This window comes from Callithrix jacchus, chromosome 20 (genome assembly GCF_049354715.1).
Source record: "Callithrix jacchus isolate 240 chromosome 20, calJac240_pri, whole genome shotgun sequence".
NCBI classification, from domain to species: Eukaryota; Metazoa; Chordata; class Mammalia; order Primates; family Cebidae; genus Callithrix; species Callithrix jacchus.
In genome coordinates this window covers 39,328,643-39,355,067 of record NC_133521.1, presented here as the reverse complement: position 1 = coordinate 39,355,067, position 26,425 = coordinate 39,328,643, and the positions used below count along the sequence as shown (strand labels likewise).

General features: G+C 44.6%; 1 protein-coding gene across 2 annotated transcripts in view; it reads right to left on the bottom strand.

Annotated features, from left to right (window-relative positions):
- Nucleotides 1–26,425, bottom strand: part of PLCG2 (phospholipase C gamma 2) — a 181,378-nt gene that overhangs the window by 147,491 nt on the left and 7,462 nt on the right. Inside the window, exon 1 of one of the 2 annotated variants that reach the window (XM_078357838.1) lies at nucleotides 21,064–21,176. The exons of the other annotated variant lie outside the window; for it this stretch is intronic. Coding sequence (XP_078213964.1) covers nucleotides 21,064–21,067 — 4 coding nt within the window. The 5' untranslated portion in view covers nucleotides 21,068–21,176. Of the gene's footprint in view, nucleotides 1–21,063; nucleotides 21,177–26,425 lie in introns of those variants that run through there. 2 annotated transcript variants of the gene reach the window in all.

Below are 26,425 nucleotides of genomic sequence, written 5' to 3'. Positions count from 1 at the left end.
CCCTCACGTGTAGTCACAGGTGTTTCCAGCAAGTGGCTTGTGGTGTGCAGAGGTGTGTGCTGAGGGGATAAGGTCAGGCACCAAGAGTGGCTGCAACAGCTTCAGTTCCCTGCCACAAAATCAACCAATCCAAGTCACCTGGCTCAGCACAGGTTTCCCCTCCCCTGTGAGCCACTTTGCACATCCCCACACTCCTTCCTCACCCCTAGAATAGGAGTATTATATTTTAGAGGAAAATGCCTGGTAGACAGCACTAACTTCACAGGCACCAAACTTCATCAGGCAGGTCCAATAGACCATGAATGACACCAAGCTCATGTCCCCCCAAACCTGATAGAAGCCTCCCCAGCCTGCTGTGATGAGCCCCATTTTGCAGAAGGGGAAACAGATGCCAGGCCCACAGAGGCTACAGAGTTTGCTCAATGTTGCACAGTGGTAGGTGGCAGAGCTGAGATTCAAACTCTGTGTTGGGCCTGGGGCCACACAGCCTCTCCAGCAGTCTCCCAGGACCCTCCTCCCTCTCTCTCTAAAAGGATCACCTAAGCATTCTGACTGCAGGACACTGGTGGTTCACTTCTTTGGAAGTTAAGGGAAGGGGTCACCTCCAAAAAAGCCAGCAGGCCTTGGCAAATGCAAAATGGTGCAGCCCCTTTAGAAAACAGGCTGGTCGTGCCTCAAAAGGTTAAATGCAGTCACAAACGTTTAAATGAATGGTTACTATATGGCCTAGTAATTCCATCCAAGAGAAAGGAAAACACATCTACACAAAAACCTGCATGTGAGTGTTCATGGCATCACTACTTACAATAGCCAAAAGGTAGAAACAAGCTGATATGGTTTGTCTGTCTGTCCCTGCACCAGTCTCACGTTGAACTGTAATCCTCAGTGTCGGAGCTGGGGTCTGGTGAAAGGTGATTAGACCATGGACGGAAATTTCTCATCAACAGTTTTGCACCATCCCTTGGTGCTGTCCTTGCAAGAGTGAGTGAGTTCTTGAGAGATCTGGCTGTTGAAAAGAATGTGACACCTCCCTCCCTCCCTCCCTCCCTCTCTCTTGTTCCTGCTTTCACCATGTAACATGCCAGCGCCTCCTTCACCTTCCACCATGATTGGAAGTTTCCTGAAGCCTCCGCAGCCACGTTGAACTGTGAGCCAATTAAACCTCTTTCCTTTATAAATTACCCAGTCTTGGTAATTTATAAATTTCCTTTATAAATCACCCAGTCTCGGGCAGCTCTTTATAGCAGTGAGAACAGACTAATACAGTGACCCGGGGCTGTGCCTCAGTGTTCTCATTTATAAAATGGAAATAACAGGTATCGAACATATAGAGTTGTGGAATTATGTAAGCAATAACACAGGGAAAGCTCTTAGAGCTGTACCAGGTTCCATAAACGTACACTACATAAATGTCAACTCTGATGGTGGTGTTAATGACAGTGATGACAAGGATGATGATGTGGGGGCCTGATGGACTTTCTGCCTTGTATGAAGCTGAAAATGCTGCTTCTGCCTAAAACTGGCTCTTCCTTTGCAAGTTGGACCTCAGATGCAGAAGGCAGACCTCAGGCTCTGAGCATCCCATCCTGTTCAGTGCCCTCCTCCCAGAGATGCACATTACCCCCATCCCTCAACCCATCCCAGAAGGGTTACCAGGACACCTTGCCCTTTCTTGGTCTCCAGACCTGCCCTCACTTTCCTGATGTAGGAGAACAAGCCTGGAACAGGACATGAGCAGCTGTTCCTGTGAAATCACATGAATCACCACGTTCAACAAGATAGACCTTGACCATAAGGTCCCCACTAACCATGTGGAGAAGCAAATGTGTTGAACAGACTTGCAACATGAGCTGGGAGGCTGTGGCAGGAAAGCAGAATGGACAACTCAGGAGAAGGCCAGCCAGAGCAGCCAGCCAGAGGGGCCATGTCAGTCATCCATCATCCACTGCAAACTCTCCCATGGCTCCTGACTCCCTGGAGAAAAGCTTAAGTGTTATGGAGGCCTCCACAGCCCTTGGCCACGTGACCCCTGCTTCCTCCCCATAACGCTGCCCTCATCTCCCTGCTTAGCCTCCTGGCTATCCCCAGAACATGCCCTACCCTAAAAAGCTTTGTCCTAACTGTTCCTCAAGCCCTCAACACAGTTACCCACACATCCACACAGCCCACTCCTTCAACTTTTCCAGGCCTTTGCTCAAATGCCAGCTTCTCAATGAGGCTTTCCATGCACCCAACCCCACCCCTGGACCTTCATGACCCCCCTTCTAGTATTCTATTTCTTTCTATATATAAAAATTCACTCAGTTACAACTTATCAGTCATAAATTACATGTCTGTATGCACGCTATCCTATGACCACACAATGGTGCAGACTCCTACTTCAGTGGGCATAAAGCTCCCTTCCTGCAAGCGGAGCATGCTACCTGGGACTCAAGCAACCCCCAGAAAAGGTTCTACTGTGATTACCCAGTAATCTGCAAAAGTACAGCTGGCACTGGATGCTCAGGCCCAGCAATCAGCCATCACACCTAAATCTAGGGCAGATGGCAAAGCTGGCAGACAGACACAATTCCACATTTTCAGTCTCTGTGGGAAATTAAGGCCATCTGATCTCACACACAGGGAGCACCACCATGATCATAGCACCTGCCACGTGGAGAATGCCTTTGCTGCCTGGAGAGCATGGAAACAGGTAATGCAAAAGGAGAAAAGAGGTACAATCGAGATCTGCGCTGTCCAATGTGGTAGCCACTAGCCACATGTGGCTTTTAGGCTCTCGGAAATGAATTTGTCTGAATCGAGATGTGTTATAGGTATAAAATACACGCTGGATTTTGAAGATGCAGACCAAAAACAAGAATAAAATATCTTGTTAATACTTGTATCATGTATGTGTTGAAATAATAATGCTCTGGATATACTGAGTTAAATCAAATATGTTAATAAAGTTAGTTTCACCTTTTTCTTTTTACTTTCATGAGTGTGGTAACTATAAAATTTTAAACTACACACATTACTGTGTGCAGTGGCTCATATCTATAATCCCAGCTACTCAGGAGGCTGAGCTGGGAAGATCACTTGAGCCCAGGAGTTTGAGCCACTTCACTCCAGCCTGGGAGACACAACAAAACACCATCTCTATTTAAAAACCAAAATAACAATAACAATAACAAAAAATCACACTACCGTGTGGCATTGGTGGCTCACATCATATTTCCTTTGCACAGCACTGGCTATCCTATGACCATGGCTTTGGCTACTGAAGGATATGGTAAAGCGCTGTGAGTTGGGTGGAGGAAGGGGGTGTAAGGCATCTGTTACAATCTTTTGTCCACTTTTTAATTGGGTTATTTTCTTGTTGAGTTTTAAGAGCTCTTTGTCTATTTTCAATACAAGTCCTTTATCAGCCCTTGTTTCATAAATATTTTTCACCCATCTGTGGCTTGTCTCATCAACGTCTTAACCTAAAGGTTTTTTGACACATCATGATTGGAGGAAAGTGTCTGATGTTTCTCTAAAAACTTTGGTAAACTTAAGCAAGTCAATGAAGCTTACTGTGGCTCCAGTTCCTCTAAAAACCTTGGTAACATTGGGCAAGCCACTGAAGCTCACCTTGGGCAAGTCACTGAAGCTCTCATATGATCCGTGTGATCATGTGTATGAATATTCATGTGTAGAGTCTAGTTATTACAATCTATCTGTGAGTTTTGCTCCTTTTAGTAGATTTTTAGGAGTAAAATGGGCAAAACTCACAGATTGTAATGACTAGACACTACGCATGAATATCCATGCACATGATCCCATGAACATACATATGTGCTTGCAGTACCCAGCACAATGTTGATGCATGGCAGATGCTCCATCTTGAAAGTCCCAGACTATCAAGAACACTCTCTCATCCTGGTGGCAGCAGCACTTCCCAATAACATTTCCCAGCTCCTCGTAGGAGGCAACTGATGGCCAAACAGGACACGGTGGAGCTCAAAGTGGGCAGTTAGGAAGTAAAGAGGCACTTCCAGGGCTCTGTAAAAAAGATCACCAAATATAGACTCCTTTGGCTGAGGCATTAAACCTTGAGATGATTAAAAGTCTGTGCTATACTTCACTGCAACATTTAGACAAACATCTACTGAGGAAACTCAGGCAGGTTACCAACTTCAAAAAATGGTCCTTTGTGCCAGAAAAAGAAAAAAACAGAAGTGATGGTTAAAATGTATGATTCTTGACTCAAGCCAAAAAGCATATCCTTGCCAATGTGTGTCCATGCCCATGTGCTTCATGCTAACATATCCAGAGTATCCTCACTCATTTACACCATAATCAGCACCAAGCCCATACCACCTGGCAATGCTGGGGCCCAGGAAAGTTGAAAACAGGACACTGTCCACAGAAAGCAAATGTTTAGAAGGAAACTACTGCATCAACTAAATATCATACAATGGATGCTATTTAAGATAGAGCAACGAGCCATCAGGGAAATGCAAATAGGAACCACAGTGAGATACCACTTCACCTCCACTAGGATGGTGATAAGCAAAAGGCAGATAATACTATGTGTTGGCACGAACATGGGGAAGTTGGAACCCTCAGACATTGCTGGTGGGAAAGTAAATGGTACAACTGCTTTGGCAAAGAGTCCTGACAGTTCCTTAAATGATTAAAACAGTTACAGATAACCTAAAATTCCATTCCTAGGCATAGAGCCAAAAGAAATGAAAACACATATTCACACAAAAACTTTAACATGAATGTCCATAGCTAATCAAAAAGGGTCCAGGCATGGTGGCTCATGCCTGTAATCCCAACACTTTGGGAGGCTGAGGCAGGTGGATCACTAGAGGCCAAGAGTTCAAGACCAGCTTGGCCAACATGGTGAAACTCTGCCTCTATTAAAAATACAAAACTGGCCAGGCACGGTGGCTCAAGCCTGTAATCCCAGCACTTTGGGAGGCCGAGACGGGGGGATCATGAGGTCGAGAGATCGAGACCATCTTGGTCAGCATGGTGAAACCCCATCTCTACTCAAAATACAAAAAAGTTCCTGGGCATGGTGGCACGTGCCTGTAATCCCAGCTACTTGGGAGACTGAGACAGGAGAATTGCCTGAACCCAGGAGGTGGAGGTTGGGGTGAGCCGAGATCACGCCATTGCACTCCAGCCTGGGTAACAAGAGCAAAACTCCGTCTCAAAAAAAAAAATACAAAACTTAGCCAGGTGTAGCGGTACATGCCTGTAATCCCAGCCATTCACAAGGCTGAGGCATGAGAATCACTTGAACCCAGGAGACAGAGGATGCAGTGAGCCAAAATCACACCACTGCACTCCAGCCTGAGTGACACAGTGAGACTGTCTCAAAAAATAAATAACCAAAAAGAGAGAACTACCTAAACGTCCATCCAGTGACGAATGGATAAACAAAATGTGGTCTATTCATGCAATGGAACATTACCAGCCATAAAAAGAAACGAAGTGTTGATACCTGCTACAATGTGAACAAATCTTACGTTAGGCAAAAGAAGTGAGACATAAAAAGCCACATATTGTGAGATTTTGCTTATATGAAATGTCTGGAATAGGCAAATCTGTAAAGGCAAAAAGTAGATCTGTCACTGCCAGGGATTGGGGGAAGTAGACGTGAATGCTAATATACAGGATTTGGGGGAAATGATAAAAACATTCTAAAACTTATTGTGATAACGTTTGTACAACTCTGAATATACTAAAAACCACTAAACAGTATGCATTAAAAAGTGTATTACATGGCATATGATGTTTATATCTCAATAAAGTATTGTTTTTAAAAAGGATACCATGAAAACAACATGGGGGAAATGGCAAGAAAATAAAATGAAAACAAATACGGGTTCCTCATCAAGAGAAGGTGGTAGCTCAAGGTAGTATTTCTACACTCGACATCACATATCTAATGAACATCTACTGGGAACACTTGGTAGCAGAAACTGGAAGTACAAACATGAATAAGACTGTGCCCGTCTTAAAGAGCTAGCTTCTAGTCTTTTCATTCCAAACAGAACAGTGGTGGGGAACTCTGCACAGTCATAGATTTTTTAAAGCCCTTTCAAAATGAAATGTCAGCCGGGCGTGATGGCTGACGCTTTCAATCCCAGAACTTTGGGAGGCTGAGGCAGGTGAATCACTTGAGGTCAGGAGTTCGAGACCAGCCTAACCAACATGGTGAAACTCCATTTCTACTAAAAATACAAAAATTCGCCAAGTGTGATGGCACACACCTGTAATCCCAGCTACTTGGGAAGCTGAGGCAGAAGAATTGCTTGAAGCTGGGAGGTAGATGTTGCAGTGAGCCAAGATCGTGCCACTGCACTCCAGCCTGGGTGACAAAGAAAGATTAATCTCAAAAAAAAAAAAGAAGAAAGAAAAGAAAAAAGAAACTACATAATGTTCAAAAAATAGGAGATTGGCTTTTAAAAAATAAGGTAGTAATTTCAAACAATAGGGAACACATGCTTGCTGGAATGGGGATTATCTTAATTGGAATCAACCTAAATGTCCAGCGTTGACAGAACAGATCAATCTATTGTGGTGTTCTGTTAAATGAAATTGCTCCTGGATGTTAAAATAAAGCTGTATCAACATGGAGAATCATCACAATGTCAAGCAAAACAAAATGCAAGTTGCTTGAGGGATACATACCACAAGCATCTTTTATGTAGACCTGCAAATTATATTATATGTTAATTACAGATACAAATTTTTGAAATGGGAGTTATAATTATTAAATCATAGGCCAGGCACGGTGGCTCATGCCTGTAATCCCAGCACTTTGGGAGGCTGAGGTGGGTGAATCACGAGGTCAGGAGTTCAAGACCAGCCTGGCCAACATGATGAAACTCTGTACTAAAAACACAAAAAATTAGCTGGACGTAGTGGCGGAACACCTGTAATCCCAGCTACTTGGGAGACTGAGGCAGGAGTATCACTTGAACCTGGAGGCAGAGGCTGCAGTTAGCCGAGATCGTTCCACTGCACTCCAGCCTGGGTGACAGAGCGAGACTCCATCTCAAAAATAAATAAATCATGATACTGATTTCTCTAGGGAGGGAGGGGTACTTATGAGAACTTAACTATATCTATATTCAAATTCCCATATGCATAGTGTCTTCACTCGAGCTGCTTATCTTACTGCTCTGGAGGTCAGGAATTTAAAAGTCATGAGTCTCATGGGACTAAAATTGAGGCATCATTCGGGCAAACTCTCTCTGGACCTTCTAGGGAAGAATGAGTTCCTTTGACTTTTCTAGCTTGCACAAGCCACCTGCATTCCTTGATTCATGGTCCCTTCTTCCACCTTCAGAGCCAGCTGGTACCATCTTGCAATCTCAGTCTGACTCTGACCCACCCACCTTCCTCCTGCAAGGACCTTTGTGATCTCATCAAATCCACCCAGATAATCCAAGATCATCTTCCCATCTCAAAATCTTCTGTTCAATCTGCAAGGATTTTACCATATACAGTAATGGATTCACAGTCTCCAGAGATTAAGACAATGTCATCTTGGGGGTAGGGACCCTTTATTCTGCCTATCATAGAGGGTTGGAAATATTAATAATAATAGCAGTAGTATCACAATAGCAGACATGGAATCATCCCAAATGCCCATCAGTGATAGGTGGTACATATATAGCATGGAATACTATGCAGCCATAAAAAGGAATGAGATCATGCAGGGACACAGATGAAGCTGGAAGCCATAATCCTCAGCAAAGTAACACAGAAACAACCAACCAAACACTGCATGCTCTCATTCATACATGAGAGCTGAACAAAGAGAACATATGGACACAGGGAGGGGAACAACACACACCAGGGCCTGTAGGGGGGCTGAGGGGAGCGGAAGGAGCATGAGGATAAATAGCTAATGCATGTGGGGCTTAATACCTAAGTGACAGGTTGATAGATGCAGCCAACCACCATGGCACATGTTTACCTACGTATCCTGCACGTTCTGCACAGGTAACCCAGAATTTACAATAAAAGAAAATTTCACAAACAATAATAATGGCAATAGTAGTTCTTATTGGGTGCTTGGGATATTTGCCATGTACTATCCCTAACTATGATACATAATTAACGCCCCTAATCCTCATGAGAGTCCAGGGTAACAGGTACCACTATTACCCTGTTTTACGGATGAGTGCAATGAAAAGCTAAATAACTTGTCCACGACCACAGAGCTGGTAGGCGGCATAGCCGAGATTTGAATCCAGGCCATCAGACCCTAGATCCCTTGCTCTTGAGTATGTAGGGTTTGTCATATTATTTTCTAAACCAACATCAACGTTTAAAATAGTTAATAACAGGCTGGGCTCAGTGTCTCACACCTGTAATCCCAGCACCCTGGGAGGCCAAGGTGGGAAGATCTCTTGAGCCAGGAATTCAAGGCTACAGTGACCTATGGTCACACCACTGCACTCCAGCCTGGGTGACACAGCAAGACCCTGTCTCGAAAACTTAATCCATTAACAAAAATAGTTAATTATAATACTGGTCACAATGTAGCACAAAATGAAAAAAAGGCAGATTACTAAAGTACGTTACGAAAGGGCTACACGTTGTGAAAACGTCTTGTGAATGTGTTTTGTGGGGGGAAAGATCTGGAAAGGGGTTAACACATCAGATCACCAGGTGTTAACACACATCTCTCTGTGTGTTAAGTGGCGGGGGCGCGGCTAAGGGGTTGTTTTCCTCACCCAGTAGGTTAAAATGTGTCTACGAATGAATGCATATTACTTCTATAATGAAGGGGAAAAGCGGTTGTTTTAATGAGGAGAAACATGCAGGCCAGAGGGAAGCAGCTCAGAGCTGTCTAAACAGGAAACTGGCATAACGTTCACTCTCACCACCCTGGACTTGGGCCCTCCTTGACTCCCCAGGGACACAGGCCCTCCTCCAGTTGTGCCACTGGCTGGTGTGGGGGCTGTTCCCTAGCAGAGGCTGGTGGCAGGCCAGGGACAGCCTGGAGTGGCTGGAAGACACCTGGACAGTGAAATCCAGCCCAAGCAGGAGCAGAGGAGATGCAGTGGCATCCCCAGAGTCCTGAGGCTGGGGGGGCAGTCAGGGGCGGCCCCTCCTCCACCTCTTCTGAGCTCTGTGGGGTCTCCTCTTCCTGCTGCACATGCTCTCACCATACTTTGCCTAATTTTGTTAGTTTCCATTCTACAAATTAGTAAGTTCCCATTTCTTTCTTTCTCAGAACACAATCCTTCTTCAGACACACAGATGCTTCACCTCCCAAAACTCACACCTACCCTTGGCCCCCAGCACAACTTGCGTAGATGAAAGCAGCACCTTACAGCTTCTTCCCAACAGCACTTTGACAGTGGAGAGGCCCCCGGGCTGTGAAGTGGCATCACCACTAATTCTATTTCCAGAACTTCATTATTGCCCTGTCAATGCTCCTTCTCCAAGCCCAGGCCTCCCCAGTTTCCCAGGGGAGCTGGGCTGCTTTTACATCCAGGTTCAGTCTCAAGTGGACTTAACCCCACAGAACCCCTAACTGTGTGCTACAGAAGAGCAGGAGGAGGACAACCCCCCCACACACACGAGTGAGCTATCTCTCAGTCTGTCCCATGTCCCCATGCAAACACAAACGCAGGCACCTGCTGCCTGATGAGACTTATGGCAGCATGGCTGGCAAGGAACCCTGTGTTAAGTGCATACCAGCCATGTGACAAGCACTTACACATTTAATCCTCCCAGTGATCTCATAGGGTGAGTTCCACTATTACCCCATCTTTTGTTTGTTTGTTTCTTTGTTTGTTTTTTGAGATGGAGTTTGCTCTTGTTGCCCAGGCTGGTGTGCAATGGCATGATCTTGGCTCTCTGCAACCTCCACCTCCCGGGTTCAAGCGATTCTCCAGCCTCAGCCTTCCGAGTAGCTGGGATTACAGGCATGCGCCACCACACCTGGCTAATTTTGTATTTTTAGTAGAGACGGGGTTTCTCCATGTTGGTCAGGCTGATCTCAAACTCCCAACCTCAAGTAATCCATCCACCTCGGCCTCTCAAAGAGCTGGGATGAGCCAGCCTGCCTGGCCTACCTCATCTTATAGATAAGAAAACTTAGACTCAGGCCAGACTCGGTGGCTCACACCTTTAATCCCAACACTTTGGGAGACCGATGCTGGTGGATCACCTGAGGTCAGACCAGCCAGTCCAACAAGGTGGAATCTCATCTCTATCAAAAATACAAAATTAGCCAGGCAAGGTGCCTGTAATCCCAGCTACTCAGGAAGCTAAGGCAGGAGAATCGCTTGAATCCAAGAGGCAGAGGTTGCAGTGAGCTGAGATTGTGCCACTGCTCTCCAGCCTGGGTGACAGAGTGAGACTCCAGCAAAAGAAAGAATGAAAAGAAAGAAAGGGGGAGAGAGAGAGAGAGAGAGAGAGAGAGAAAGGGAAGGGAAGAAGGAAAGGAAGGAAAAGAGAGAGAAAGAGAAAAAGAGAAAGAAAACTAAGACTCAAAGAAGCTGAGTAGATTACCTAAGGTCACATAGTCACTAAGTGCCAGGATCAAGAGTAGAACCACCATGTATGGTAAAAGAAAACGTTGTCACAGAAGTGCCCCATCTCAACCCCAGGTACTGCCATGGTTAGGGAGAAATGGGAAGTCTGAGGCTGAAAGGGGCAGCCAGGTGCTTTTCCTGATTCATTTGTTGACCAGTTATCTGAAGAGCACCAGCCATGGGCCAGATATAAGCCAGGTGCTGGGAAGTCCCCTGGTGAGCAGAACAGACCAGGTCTCTGGCCTCCCAGCACTCACAGTCTGTGGGTCAGGACTGCTAAAGGCCTGACCCCAAGATCAGGCCTTGCATGAAAAGCAGGAAAAGTCAACCCCCAGGATTTCTGATTTCAACCCCAAACTGCACAACACCTAAGTCTCTTCCAAGACAAATCAAAACACATCATTTTGTTAACCTGGTATGCAAAAACCCACATTTATATCTGAGACAGACTGAGGGGCAGGTGGTAGAGACAGTTTTTTTTTCCAAAACAATTCTCCAAGGGACATCTTTGAATAGATCCCTCCCCCTACTCCCCAGTTAGGACAATCCATAAGGGATGGGAGCTGCACTGACTTGTCAGGAATTCCAAATATACCTGCATTCCCAGAGTTTGGCACTATTTCAAGGGACAAATGCTGCCTCCCATATTTACCTACTATCCTGTATTACCTCATACACTCTGAGGGCCCAGGCCAGAACCATCACAGCTAGAAAATAACATAAGGCATGGAAGAAAGCATGGGCTCTTCAGTTCCACTCTGACAACAGCAACTCACCCATAGTATCAGTGGCTGAAAGGGTAGGTCAATCCCAGTGCCCACCCATTGTCCAATACGTTACATGAAAGTGCATTTGTGTGTTAAGCCTGCCACTAATGAAATACCAAAAAACTGTGTGGCTTACACCACAGGACTCTCACAGTTCTGGAAACAAGAAGCCCAGAATCAAAGTGTTGGCGATGCTGGATCCTTTCGGGGAAAACCCTGGGCCTCCTTCCTCAGCCTGCAGGTGTATTACTCAGCTCTCTGCATATGTCCTCACACGGCCTTCTCTCCCTGTGTCTCCCTCCTTTCTTCTCATAAGGACATGTCATTCTGTATTAGGGTCCACTCTATTTCATTATGACTTCATCTCAACTAATTACATCTGCAAAGCTCCCCTTTCCAAATGAGATTGGGGATTAGGAACTTGACATATGAAACTGGTAAGGACAAGTCAATCTATAATAGGTACCCACCACTGCCCACAGCCCAGAGGGAGCCAGATGATGTCCTCTTACAGGAGACCACATCTAACCCATCCCCATGCCCAGGCAAAGCTGGCCACACCAGAGGACACTGGTCTCCAAAGCAGCCTGCTCATGTACGCCAACTTCAAAAGGCATGGCCCATAGGAGACTTCTCTCTCAGGAGTCCATCCTTAGGAGGCTGAAAAACCAAAGCTGTCACTGATGGGCAGCAACAGAAAACCAATGTTTGGAGACAGGCTGTGCTGGGGAAGGGCAGGCCAAGCAGTGAGAGAAACCCAAGAGGGCAGATGAGGCTGTCAAGAGACATCGCCATCAGCGGCTCTTGTTACAGACAGAGCAGGAGAGTCCTCAGTGCCAGTGGCTCATACTTCCCTTCCCGTGCAGCCCAGTGGTGAGACTGTTCATTTTCCTGGATTCCTACAAAACCCCCAAAAACCTTTACAATCATCCTGCTTATCAGCCTTCACTGGGGCACTTACAGCTGCCTCTGTATCTGCCAAAACTAGAGGTTGCAAAAAAAGCCTTGAAGGATGACTCCAACTTAGGTCCTGTTCTTTAGTATGTGGCTAGGACAAGCTTCCCAGCATCCTTTGCACTTGGTCATATGTCAAATTCTGATCAACAGAAGGTGGGAGGGGGTGGGGCACAGTGGCTCATGCCTGTGATCCCAGCACTTTGGGAAACCAAAGCAGGAGGATCACTTGATCCCAGGAGTTCAAGGCTACAGTGAGCTGTGATCGTACCACTGCACTTCAGTCTAGGCAATAAGCAAGACCCCGCCTGTTCGAGGGATAAGAAGCAGGCGGGAGGAAAGAGGTACATCCACTTCAGGTGTAGCCCATAGAAACTTCCATCCCGAGCCATCCTCTACTCTTCCTCTTCCTCTACGCACTGCTCGGACAAAGGATCCTGTGGTCGCCTGCAACACCTTTGGAGATGATAGCACAGAGTCCCACTCTCCAATCCCACTGGATCATGACTTGAGTGATTGAGAGATAGACTTTAGGAAGAAATAACTTGTTACTGCAGTTAGGCTACCTTGACTAATAGGAAAGCTTTGTCACTATGCCCTATGCCAGAATGCTCTCCCCACATAGCTTTCCATGGCTCCCTCCTTCTCATCCTTCAAGTCTCAGCTCAAATGTCACCTCAACAGAGGCCACCCTGAGGCCTTCCCTAGCTAAGCCAGTGCTCCTGGCTGATGACTCTTTATTCAGCACCCCATTCCTTTCCTTCCTAATGTCCACACCATCCAACATGACTGAATGTGTTACTATGGCTTTTTCCGCTTTTCCTACAAGACTGTAAGATTCTCTAGGGATCTTCAGGGTCCTGACCACTGCTTTATCCCCAGTGAGAACCATATTGTCCAATACATGTCAGGTCTTCTTTGAGTGTTTGCTAAATTAACAAAGGGACAAATTCTAAGAAGATTCTAAGGTTGTCATCCAGGGCGGAAGTCAACTCTTGAATAACAAGACAAGCAATTCCTCAACCATAAAAGTAGGGCTACAGCACCATCAAGAATAAAAAAGTCAACTCAGGCTGGGCACGGTGGCTCAAGCCTATAATCCCAGCACTTTAGGAGGCCGAGGTGGGTGGATCATGAGGTCAAGAGATCAAGACCACCCTGGTCAACATGGTGAAACCCCGTCTCTACTGAAATACAAAAAATTAGCTGGGCATGGTGGCACGTGCCTGTAATCCCAGCTACTCAGGAGGCTGAGGCAAGAGAATTGCCTGATCCCAGGAGAAGGAGGTTGCGGTGAGCCGAGATCGCGCCATTGCACTCCAGCCTGGGTAACAAGAGCGAAACTCCGTCTCCAAAAAAAAAAAAAAAAAAAAAAAGTCAACTCTCTACTTTTCACACTGGAAGGCTCCAGTGTGGAGGACACATTCCCCAGGGGGAGCAGGACAATCCATTGGGTGTAAGAAGGAAAATACTCATATAAATGTAAGATGCAGTGTTTGTGCCACCCTCTCTACAATGCCATCTCCCTTTATGATGATGATGATGACGAAGATGAGAACAATGAAAACAAGAGCACAAAATACTTAAGCGCATCCTCCGTGCCAGATGCTGTTGGAGCACTTTACATATATGTAAAATGACACTGTTGGAGCATTTTACATGTATCACGTCGCTTGTTTCCCACAACAGTCTTATGGGATGTGTTCTTCAGTTATTCTCATTTTATAGATGAGGAAATGGAGGCCCAAAGAGGCGAGATGAGAGGCCCAAGGTCACACCCGTAACAAGCGGCAGGGCCAGGATCTGATAGCCCTTCTTTATACCATCACTGCACATGAATAACCGAAAGGCAAGTAAGTTTGTGGACGTTGCGGGCATTGGTTGGTTGAGTCTTACTTCCGATGAGATGCTTGATTGCAGGAGCTTGGGGACTGCCCTCAGACAATCGTTTTCATCTTAGAAGATGCCAATGAGAAAACATTATTATTCATTCATTATTATTATTTTTTTTTTTTTTTGAGACGGAATTTCGCTCTTGTTACCCAGGCTGGAGTGCAATGACGCGATCTCGGCTCACCGCAACCTCCGCCTCCTGGGTTCAGGCAGTTCTCCTGCCTCAGCTTCCTGAGTAGCTGGGATTACAGGCACGCACCACCATGCCCAGCTGATTTTTTGTATTTTTAGTAGAGATGGGGTTTCACAATGTTGACCGGGATGGTCTCGATCTGTTGACCTCGTGATCCACCCGCCTGGGCCTCCCAAAGTGCTGGGATTACAGGTTTAAGCCACCGCGCCTGGCCTCATTATTATTATTATTAATAGTAATTTCACATTTCTTCGAATACATTTTGACAAAATAATGACTTTCAAAAGTATTCATTTTTCCATGAAAAGAAGTCCAAGAGCGGATTTCGGAATAAGCTCAAATAGAGTAAACTCTTAGTCTGGCGCCCTTGGCCCCGTCAGCACTTTTCCACGCTGTGTGTGTGGTCTTTTCCTAAAATGCCCCATCTCCTCACTAATCTGGCGCCTCTAGGATGAGCACCAAGTCTTCTTTCTATTGGTACCTCCAGCCTCTGGCAGAGCAAGTCCTCTGCACACATAAGAAATGCACACGTTTCCCTCCGACTGTCACAAAGGAAGTCTAAATGAAGCTGCCTTTCTTTGGTCTCAGGTGGGGTGCTTATGACACACAAAACTGATACATCTTTGAGATCATCTAGGAGACGAAAGCAACAGAGAGCAAGAATGAGATAAGAGACTGACAGTAGGAATAACAGGTTCAAATGGCAGCTCTGCCCTCTCCTCAACTTGGGCATGTAACCCCATCTCCCCAGGACGCAATCTCCTTGTCAATCAAGCGGGGATAGCTCCCCCTTCACTGGACCACTGTGGGGAGTAAGGAGTTGTTATCTTTGATGTGCTTTCACAGAGACTAGGACACAGTGAGCATTCACTAGAAGAGGCACTCATCAACAGTATCACTAGTATCATTATCAAGTGGGAGCCCAAGAACCTAACACCAAGGAAGCAGACAGCTCCTACGTTTGAGAATCCCTCATTCATGGGTAGCCACAACTTGCCAAAAATAAGCAGACACAGAAAAAATGCCTGAGCAAACGTGAAAATGTCGGGATAAAAAGCCTATTCAGTTGAGACAGATGTGGTCCCGGCCTCAAAGGGGCCCATCACCAGAGCAAACCCAAAAAATCCAGACCCACAAACAGGTGGCACCATGTTGGCTCCTGAGACACAGTCCGAGCCTCTAGAATGGACAAGATGCAAGAGCATCTTTTTTTTTTTTCAAACTGAGAAAAAGCAGTTTTAATAGCACACACACATACTCATAGGAATTTAACAAGATGTAGTGTAAAATCTTTAAAAAAATAAAAGCAAAGAAAACAAAATCTGTATTTACTGCCGAAGAGCTGGTGGATTAATAACTGGCTGACGGGAGTGCCCAGGGAAAACAGATGCACAGATAATGAGGTTTGCCAACACCGTTCATGAGTAAGGAATTACCACAGACCACGCTAGCTGCTCCACACGCCCAGCCACCTGAACCCTACTCCTGCCTCCTTAGAGACAAACCACCACAGTCATCCCCTAATTCTCCAACTTAGTAGCTTAACAGGCTACCTCTTCAAATTTTTATTTTTAATTTAAAATTACCCTTGGCTTAAAGATGCCAAGGCTCCACTCAGAAAGGCCCCAGAGCAGACCCCTTTCCACCTGGAGACTCCTCGACCATGTCCTTCAGAAGGGAAGAAAAACCAACATATGCAACAGTGCCACAAGCCCCCTCCCTACATTCAGAGACGACCGGTTCCCTAACTCTCTATGCAGAGGGCCAGGATGGAAGGTGTCCCAGCACCATCTTATCCAACATCCCTGGAAAGCAACAGGGAATGTGGAGGCCAGGAGAGGAGGTGGTGTGCTTCAGACTCAGTCTTCTCTATCAGAGGCCAGGCCTTGGGGGTCCTCAGCAGGGGGCTTTTTCCTTTCTTCCCTTATTGTATTAAATTTCAATTTTGCAATATTTTTAACATCTTAAAAAATACACACAATAAAATCCATTTAATTCTCACCCAATAAGATGGAAACTACTATTATCTCACCTGACAGATATGGAAACTGAGGCATGAAACTATACAAAAAGAAACTTGCTTCCAGTCACACTTCTAGTAAGTGGCTGATATGGTTCAGCTACGTCCCTACCCAAATCCCATCTTGAATTGTAGCTCCCATAATCTTCATGTGCCGTGGGAGGGACCCAGTGGGAGGTAACTGAATCATGGGGCTAGTTATCTCCATGCTCTCCACAAATACAACAGTGTCACAAGCCCCCTCCCTATTGTGGGACTCTCCTGCATTTGTGATGCAGGAATTTGCATCACAAATCTGGATTTAGAGTTGACATGCTCATTTGGGAGCCGGGCTGCTGGTGGCCACCATCAATTCCTACCTGCTGTGGATGTGCATGCCATTCCTTCTCTATGAGAGAAATTTCCTTTCCTTGAAGCCGAGCTGGGCTTACTGATCTGAGTTGCAGTAAGTTATGTCCTAGAATTCCTGAGGCTGTCATAAGAAGTCTTGTAGTTTCTTCCTGGGACTCCTATGCCTGAGACCACCACATGGTAGGTCTTTGGTCAATAGTCCCAGCTGAGGCTGATGCAGTGGCTCATGTCTGTAATCCCAGCACTTTGAGAAGCTGGGGCAGGCAGATCACCTGAGGTCAGGACTTTCTGGCCAGTATGGTGAAACCCCATCTCAACTAAAAACATAAAAATTAGCTGGATGTGGTGGTATCCACCTATAATCCCAGCAACTCAGGGGGTGAGATGCGAGGATAGCTTGAACCCAGGAGGCGGAGGGTGTGCTGAGCCGAGACTGCACCACTACACTCCAGCCTGGATGAGAGTGAGACTCCATCTCAAAAACAAAAAATAATCCCAGCTAAGCCCAGTCTTCCAGCCATCATCACTAAGGTATCAGATGTGTGAGTGAAGATTCTGGAAACTTCCAGGCCAGGTGACAGCAAATGATCTCAGGCCAGGCTACAAAGAGTAGAAGAATCATCCAGCTGAGCCCTGCCCACATCTATGACCTGTAAATCTACTCATTTATATTACATGATACCCATTAATCCCACAGGATCAGAGCAGCTGTCCCTGCTAACCATCTGGCAAATCTCTCTCAACTCAACCCAAGGACCTCCTCCACTATCAGCCCTCTCCACTCCTCACCACCTCCCTCACACCCAAATGGACAAGAGCCTTCCCTCCTCACACCATACCCAGAGAAAACTCCCACTATGGTACTAAGCATGCAACCTGGCAAGGGCAGGTTTCTGAGTCTGTATCCTCCTCTTGCAGGCTGGGACTCCATTCTTCCTCCTCCCTCTCTCTGCAGAGCTTAACACTCAATATGACGGCAAACATGCTGAACAAATGAGAAAGTTCCATCAAAGCAGGGTTCAGAGTAAAACCCTATTTTACCCAGTGACATTTTACTGCTGTAAGCAGAGCAAACACACAACTTTAGAGCAGTTTCTCAGCCCCCGCACCACTGACATTTTTTCTGGGTCACTCTCTGTGGTTGGGACCGTCCTGTGCACTGTAGGATGTTTAGCAGCATCTCTGGCATCTACACGTTGGATGCCAGTAGCAGCCTGTATCCCAGGTGAGAAAATCAAACACGTCTCCCAACATTGCCAAATTCCCCCTACCCTGGGATAGGAAAGGGGAAGGCAAAAATCACCCTGGTTGAGAATCACTTGCTACTTTAGACAGTAGGACCCAGATGTCTTACCCAGGGCTGCACAGGGATTGTAACACCTGTCCAAAGTCATGCACCACTTGCCAGCTATTCCAAAACTACATGCCACTGCTCACCTCATGTGTGCACCTGCCCCTGCAGACCCCACAGTAACCAGAAAGTTCCTCCTAACCAGAACCCCATGAGAGAATTGCCAGAGCTGGGAGTTCTTCTTGAGATAAAACATCATCCATCTCAGCAGGAGACTGAGCCTGCTCTCTCAAGGTGTGGCGGGGAAGTATCATTTCTAAGCTCTTCACACATAATTGGCTTTTCCTGTCACTACCAACACCATCATCTCTAACAGGACCTCCACTGCATGCTCAAAGATGTAAATCCAATCACATCGTCCCTCTTCTGAAAACCTGAGAATGGTCCCTTCTCCCCTCCAGAAAGAGTCCAAACCCCTAAGCAAGACTTTAAGTCCCTACAGAGGCTGGACTTCACTAGTTAGCAACAACAGCAAAAATCATGACAGTGGTGGTTCTCATCAATTCAGTGCCTGTCACATGCTATGAATTCAGCCAAGCCTCTCCGACACATCTTCTCAATTGCTTCTTCCAAACAATGACCCTGCAGGGTAAACATGAGTGTTATTTCCATTTCACAAACAAGGGAATTAAAGCTCAGAGAGTGGAGGTAACTTGCCCAAGATCACACAGCAAAGCTCATCAAACAGCACTGGAAGTCAAGCCCCACACTGCTCACACCTAATGAAGCAACATAGGCTCCATGAAGATTTGAATCCAACTGAATAAATGCTGTATCTCTAGTGTCCAGAGCAGTGCCTGGCAGAGTAGGCATTCAAATGGCAGAGGGGAGGCAAAGGAGAGGGGCAAAGGTGAGAAGGGAAGAAAGAAAGGGAAAGTGGGAGGGAGAATAGGAGGGACAGGGAAAGGAGGGGGAAAGGGAAAGAAGGACAATGTCTCTCCAGTGATGTATATGAAACCTGCCTAGTTACCAGACCATCTGGGGGACTTATTATAATACTATGCTCCAGCCAAAGTAGTGAAATATCATCACTCTTGGTCACTCCAGGGAGAAGGGAGAAGGAAACAAAGAGGCTGAACAGGTGAATAAAAGAATGAATTGAGGCCAGGCATGGTAGTTCATGCCTGTAGTACCAGTACTTTGGGAGACCAAGGTGGGAGGATTGCCAGAGAGAGAGAGAGAGAGAGAGAAATATATGTATTTGTGTATGTATATATACACATAAATATTTAAGTTCCAGGATACATGTGCAGAACACGCAGGTTACATGGATATACATGCACCATGGTAATACCCTGTACTTTCAAAATCCCCCCTGGATATCTCTGATGGGCAGCTAGGCTTGGGGTGGGCAGTTTGAGAAAATAAAGGAACAACCAGCAGTCTACTGTCAATGTGGCACACCTGTATTTACCATCAGTCCCAGCCCTCCCACCCTCTACAGGGGAAGCAGGGGCACCCCAGCTGCAACAGGTGTCTGGGCCACCTGAGGGTGGAGTCAGCCAATGCAAACAGTCTGGAGGGAAGATGGCCACCTCCACATTGCATTTTCAAAGCAGGGCTCTGGTTCTGTGAGACTTGAGACCCACTTGGCTCCGAAACAAGAAGACTTTCAGAAAGCAGTTTGATCACACTCAGGATAGGACACATCAAATTGAGGATGACACCAAGCTACCAGAGCCTACCTGTGAATGTCTATTTTCAGCAGCCATGCAGCATGGATGAGGGTGCTGGCAACAGCTACTTTTACACCTTGTGGCTGAAACATACAGTGGGGCAACCTCTTCTGCAAGGTGCTGCCTAACTTCCCTTTAAAGTTAAAATATGCCATACCCTTCAGCTCAGAAATAAACCTCCAGGAAGTTGTCCTTTGGATATCCCCATACATACACATGGAAGAATAATGCAGGGATCAGCCTCCTCTAACACTGAAGGGAATATAAACGGTGCAGCCGCTTGGGAAAACGGTCTGACAGTTCCTTCAATGATGAAACTGAGTAAGCATATGACCCAGCAATTCCTAGGTATATACCCAAAAGAAACAAAGATACCCACACAAAAACTTGCAGAGAAACGTTCTTAGCAGCACTCTTTATAGTAGCCCAAAGACGGGATCATCACAAGTGTCCATCAACAGATGAATGAATACATGAATTGTGGGATATCCATACAATGTGTGGTGATTCTGCCAAAAAAAAGGAAATTTCTGATCCATGCAACGAAGTGGATGAACCTTGCAAACATTACACTGAGTCAAAGAAGCCAGTCACAAAAGCCCACATAAAAATTATCCATTTCTATGAAATGTCCACAGCAGGGAGGTATATAGAGATGGAAGTTAATTTAATGGTTGCTTAGGTCTGGTAGAGGAGATGGTGTGGTGGTGAAAGGTATGGGATTACATCTTAAGGTGATAAAAATGTTCTAAATTTTATTGTAGTGGTGCTTGCACATATATATAAATATACTAAAACCATCACACTATACATGCTGCATACAACGGGTGAATTCTGTGTATAGTATGTGAATTATCTCTCAATAAGACTATCATTTAAAAAAGAAAGAGAGAGAATACAAGCCTGGGTGAGGTGGCTCATGGCTGTAATCCCAATGCTTTGGGAGGCCAAGGAGGGAGGGTCACTTGAGCACAGGAGTATGAGACCAGCCTGGACATAGTGAGACCCCCATTTCTCAAAAAAAAAAAAAAAAATGCATGGTGGTACATTCCCATGGTCCCAGCTACTTGGGAGACTGAGGCAGGAAGATCACCTGAGCCCAGAGGGCTGAGGCTGCAATGAGCCATGATCATGCCACTGCACTCCAGCCTGGGTAACAGAAAAATACACCTTACCTCAAAAAATATATTTTTTAAAAAGAGTACAGTGAAGATCGATCCAAGATGGCCGACCACTAACAGCTCAGGATTGTAGCTCCCAGTGAAAGCCCAGAGAACGAGACGACGCCACACTTTTAGACGAATTTTCGTCACTCACCCATCAGCCGATTCCCAGTGGAGGAGCCCCACGGGTCGCCAGCGTGACTCTTGTGGCCGCCGCAGCGGTTTTGCCGGCGTCTCGGCGCAGCAGCTCTTCATGCAGAGCCAACGGGACTGCTTCCCCTACTGACCGGAGTTTGGAGCTCCGGGAAGTCAGAGCCGCTTGTTGCGGACTCAAGAGGGAAGCCAGACCAGAGATTCCCGGGCAGAAGAGCACCATCAGTCTTACCGCTGCTATTTAGGCTGCCACAGTGGGTTGCTCGGATCCCAGCACTGGGAATCAATAAGTCGGACGTCGACTCAGAAAACTAATTAGAAAGGCGGGTCATCTACAATGAAGGGGAAAAAACAGCCTAAGAAGGCCGAGCATACTCAAAATCAGAACCCATCAGCAACGGAACAAGCCCTGATGGAAAAGGACTCATTAGCAACCGAACAAGCCTTGATGGAAAAGGACTCATCAGTAACGGAACAAGCCCTGATGGAAAAGGACTGTGTTCCATTATCTGAAGTAGGCTTTAAAAGGTGGATGATAAGAAACTTCTGGGAGTTAAAGGAACTCGTTCTAACCCAATGTAAAGAAACTAAGAACTCGGAAAAAAGGTTAGATGAAATGTTGAAAAGAATAGACAATATAGAGAGGAATACAAATGAACTTATGGAGTTGAAAAATACAACACGAGAACTTAGTGAAATATGTGCAAGCTTAAACAGCTGAATGGATCAAGCAGAAGAAAGGGTATCAGAGGTCGAAGATCAACTTAATGAAACAACACAACAAGACAAGAATAGAGAAAAAAGGATAAAAAGGAATGAGCAAAGTCTCCAAGCAATATGGGACTATGTGAAAAGACCTAATATATGCTTGATTGGTGTACCTGAATGTGACGGAGAGAATGAATTCAAGCTGGAAAATACTCTCCAGGACATTATCCAGGAAAATTTTCCTAATTTAGCAAAGCAGGACACTATTCAACCCCAGGCAATACAGAGAACACCACAAAGATATTCCTCAAGAAGACCAACCCCAAGGCACATAATCGTTAGATTCACCAAGATCGAAACGAAGGAGAAAATATTAAGGGCAGCCAGAGAGAAAGATCAAGTTACCCATAAAGGTAAGCCTATTAGGCTTACAGCAGATCTCTCAACGGAAACCCTACAAGCTAGAAGAGAGTGGGGGCCAATATTCAATATACTTAATCAACAGAACTTTCAGCCCAGAATTTCATATCCTGCCAATTTAAGCTTTACATTTGAAGGAAAAATAAAATTTTTTAGGAACAAGCAAGTACTCAGAGATTTTATTACCACCAGGCCTGCTTTACAAGAACTTCTAAAAGAAGCACTATACACAGAAAGGAACAACCAGTATGACCCTTTCTAAAAATACCCCAAAAAGTAAAGAGCATTAACATAAAGAAGAATTTTTATCAATGAAAGGACAAAATAGCCAGTTAATATCAAACGGCAGCAACCCTAAATTTAAATCGACCAAATCTCCCAATCAAAAGATACAGACAAAATCTAACGGTATATCCAAAGATATACATAGACTCAAAATAAAGGGTTGGAAAAAAAAAAACGTACCAACCAAATGGAGAGCAAAAATAAATAAATAAAAAGCAGGAGTTGCAATTTTCACATTTGACAAAATAGATTTCAAAGCTACAAGGATACAAGGATAAAAGGATTAATGTAATAATAAGAGATCTTAACACCCAGATACATAAGACCCATAATGAGATTTAGATTCAACGAGACAGAAAATTGATAACGATATCCAGGACTGGAACTAAGATCCACTCAATAGGGCTCTCCATTTTAAACACACAAAATATACATTATCCACAAAATCTAACGATATATCTAAAGATATACAAAGACTCAAAACAAGGGGATGGAAAAAAGCTCACCAACCAAATGGAGAGCAAAAATAAATAAATAAAAAGCAGGAGTTGCAATTCTCACACTTAATAAAATAGATTTCAAAGCTACAAGGATGCAAGGGTAGAAGGATTAATACAACAATAAGAGATCTTAACACCCAGATACATAAGACACATAATGAGATTTAGATTCAACGAGACAACAAATTGATAAGATATCCAGGACTTGAACTCAGAGCCAGAACAAATAAACACAATAGAGGTCTCCATTTTAAACACATAAAATATGCATTAACCACTTTAAACACTCAAAATATTGATCGGCCATTATTGAAACCCATTTTAGGAATGAAAAAAAAAAAAGAGTACAGTGATAGTCACTTTGACTAATAACAAAAGTCTGGAAACAGCACAAAATGCGCTTCTGTGGAGTTAAACTGTTACACTAAGGCCTGTGCCATATGTCATGTGTCCAAGAAAGAAGGAACAGATCAATGTGTACTGATAAGAAACCACCCCAACATCATTATTAATTCACAAAAAGAAGTTAAGGTGCAGAATTGTACAGGGGAGTTTCCATTTGTGTGTGTTTTTTAAACCTACACATGATGCAAGCATAGACTATTTCTGGAAGATTTGGTAATGAGCTTGCCTCTGCAGCATGGGTTAGGGGCTGGGGAGGAGAAACTCCTTACCCCCAGGAATATATGTTTCAAATTACAGCAAATGTTTGCAAATGAAAATTGCTGAAGCACCTTTATTCACTACAATTTTAGAAACTTTAGGATCTGAACCAACTGCCCAGTCTAAAGGAAATCGGGGAGGAGGGATGCCCCTGCCAGGACGAGACCTATATTTGAAAGCTACGAAACATTCAGCAACTCACTCTCCCTACTTGGAGACTAAAGCAAAGGCCCCTCCCTGCTGTGATGTGCAGTAAAACACGGTAACATCTGGCAACCAAGCTGAGCTTCCTCAGGCTTAGGCTAGTTAGCCCTTAAGAGGTCAGATGGGAGAGAGATCCATGATGGCCAATCACTAGCAGCTCAGGATTGTAGCTCCTAGTGAAAGTGCAGAGAACGAGAGGACGCCACACTATCAAACGAATTTTTGTTGCTCACGGACCAGGAGATTCCCAGTGGAGGAGCCCCACAGGTCGCCAGTGCAACTCTTGTGGCCAGCGCAACAGTTCTTGGTGCAGAGTAAATGGGACTGGGTCCCCTTTTGGTCAATGTTTGGAGCTCTGGGAAGGCAGAGTCACCTATTCAGCTGATTGAAAAAGGGATTTAATAAGGAAGCCAGACCAGAGATTCCTGGGCAGAAAAGCACCACGAATCTTAACGCCGCTGTTTTAGCCAGCGCAGTGGGTTGCTCAGATTCCGGCGCTGGGAATTAACAAGTTGGACATCCACTCAGAGACCTAATTTGAAAGTCGGTAATTACAAAGACAACAGATAGATAAATTTGTAATGATGGGAAGAAACCAGCCTAAAAAGGCTGAGAATACCCAAAATCAGAATGCCTCTCCCTCTGCAGGGGATCACAGTTCCTCATCAGCAATAGAACAAGGCCTGATGGAGAATGAGTGTGTTCCATTAACAGAAGTAGGCTTTAGAAGGTGGATGATAGGAAACTTCTGTGAGTTAAAAGAACATGTTCTAACCCAATGCAAAGAAACTAAGAACTTTGAAAAAAGGTTTGACGAAATCCTAATGAGAATAGACAATTTAGAGAGGAATATGAGTGAATTAATGGAACGGAAGAATACAATGCGAGAACTCTGCAAAGTATGCACAGGTTTTAACAGTCGAATTGATCAAGCAGAAGAAAGGATATCAGAAGTTGAAGACCAACTTAATGAAATGGGAAGACAAGATTAGAGAAGAAAGAGTAAAAAAGGAATGAGCTAAGTCTCCAAGAAATATGGGACTATGTGAAAAGACCTAATTCACATTTGATAGGTGTACCTGAATGTCATGAAGAGAATGAACCCAAGCTGGAAAATATTCTTCAGGATATTACTCAGGAAAACTTTCCTAATCTAGTAACGCAGGACCATACTCAACTCCAGGTAATACAGAGAACACCACAAAGATATTCCTCAAGTAGAGCAACCCCAAGACACATAATCATTAGATTCACCAGGGTTGAAATAAAGGAGAAAATTCTAAGGGCAGCTAGAGAGAAAGTTCAGGTTACCCATAAAGGGAAGCCTATCAGACTCACAGCAGATATCTCAGCAGAAACCCTACAAACTAGAAGAGTGTGGGGGTCAATATTCAATATCCTCAAAGAAAAGAATTTTCAACCCAGAATCTCATATCCAGCCAAACTAAGCTTCATAAATGAAGGAAAAATAATATTTTTCATGAATAAGCAAGCACTCAGAGATTTCATCACCACCAGGCCTGCTTTACAAGAGCTTCTGAAAGAAGTGCTATACACAGAAAGGAACAACCAGTATCAGTCATTCCAAAAATTTACCAAAAGGTAGAGTATCTCCATAATGAAGAATTTATATCAACGAATGGGCAAAATAGCCAGCTAGCATTAAACAGCAATATTAAACTCACAAATATCAATATTAATCCTAAATTTAAATGGATTAAATGCCCCAATAAAAGACACAGACAGGCAAATTGAATAAAAAGTCAAAACCCATCAGTATGCTGTATCCAGATCCATCTCATAAGCAAGGACACACAAAAACTCAAAACAAAGGGTTGATGGAAGACTTACCAATCAAATGGAGAGAAAAAAAAAAAAAAACAGGAGTTGTAACTTTCATCTCTGACAAAATAGACTTGAACAGTAACAAAGACTAAAAGAAACAAAGAAGGACATTACATAATGGTAAAAGGATCAATGCAACAACAGGAGTCATAAATATATATGCACCCAATATAGGAACACCCAGATACATAAGACAAGTTCTTAATGACTTATAAAAAGACTTGGACTCCCACACAATAATAGCAGGAGACTTTGACACCACGTTGTTAATATTCGACGGATCAACGAGATAGAAAATTAACAGAGACATCTATGATTTGAACTCAGACCTGGAACAAGTAAACTCAGTGAATATTTATAGAATTCTTCACCCCAGGTCCACAGAACACACATTTTTCTCAGTATCACATTACACCTATTTTGAAAGTGACCACATAATTGGAAGTAAATCACTCTTCAGCATTTGCATAGCATTTCACAGACTTAAATGAAATATTGGTTGACTGTTATTTTCTTCCCTTATTCCTTCCCGTCTCCGCTGTTAAGCACAACTATCGGCATAAAAGAGGTTTTTAATACCTATTTTTAGATTGCATTCCAGCCTGGGCAATAGAGCAAGACTCCTTTTCTCTCTCCCCCTTTCTCTTTCTTTCAAAAAAAAAAAGAAAAGAAAGCTGTAGTAGCAGATATACACATAAATACATGAATTATTAATGATAGCCTAGATTAAGCTTGTCT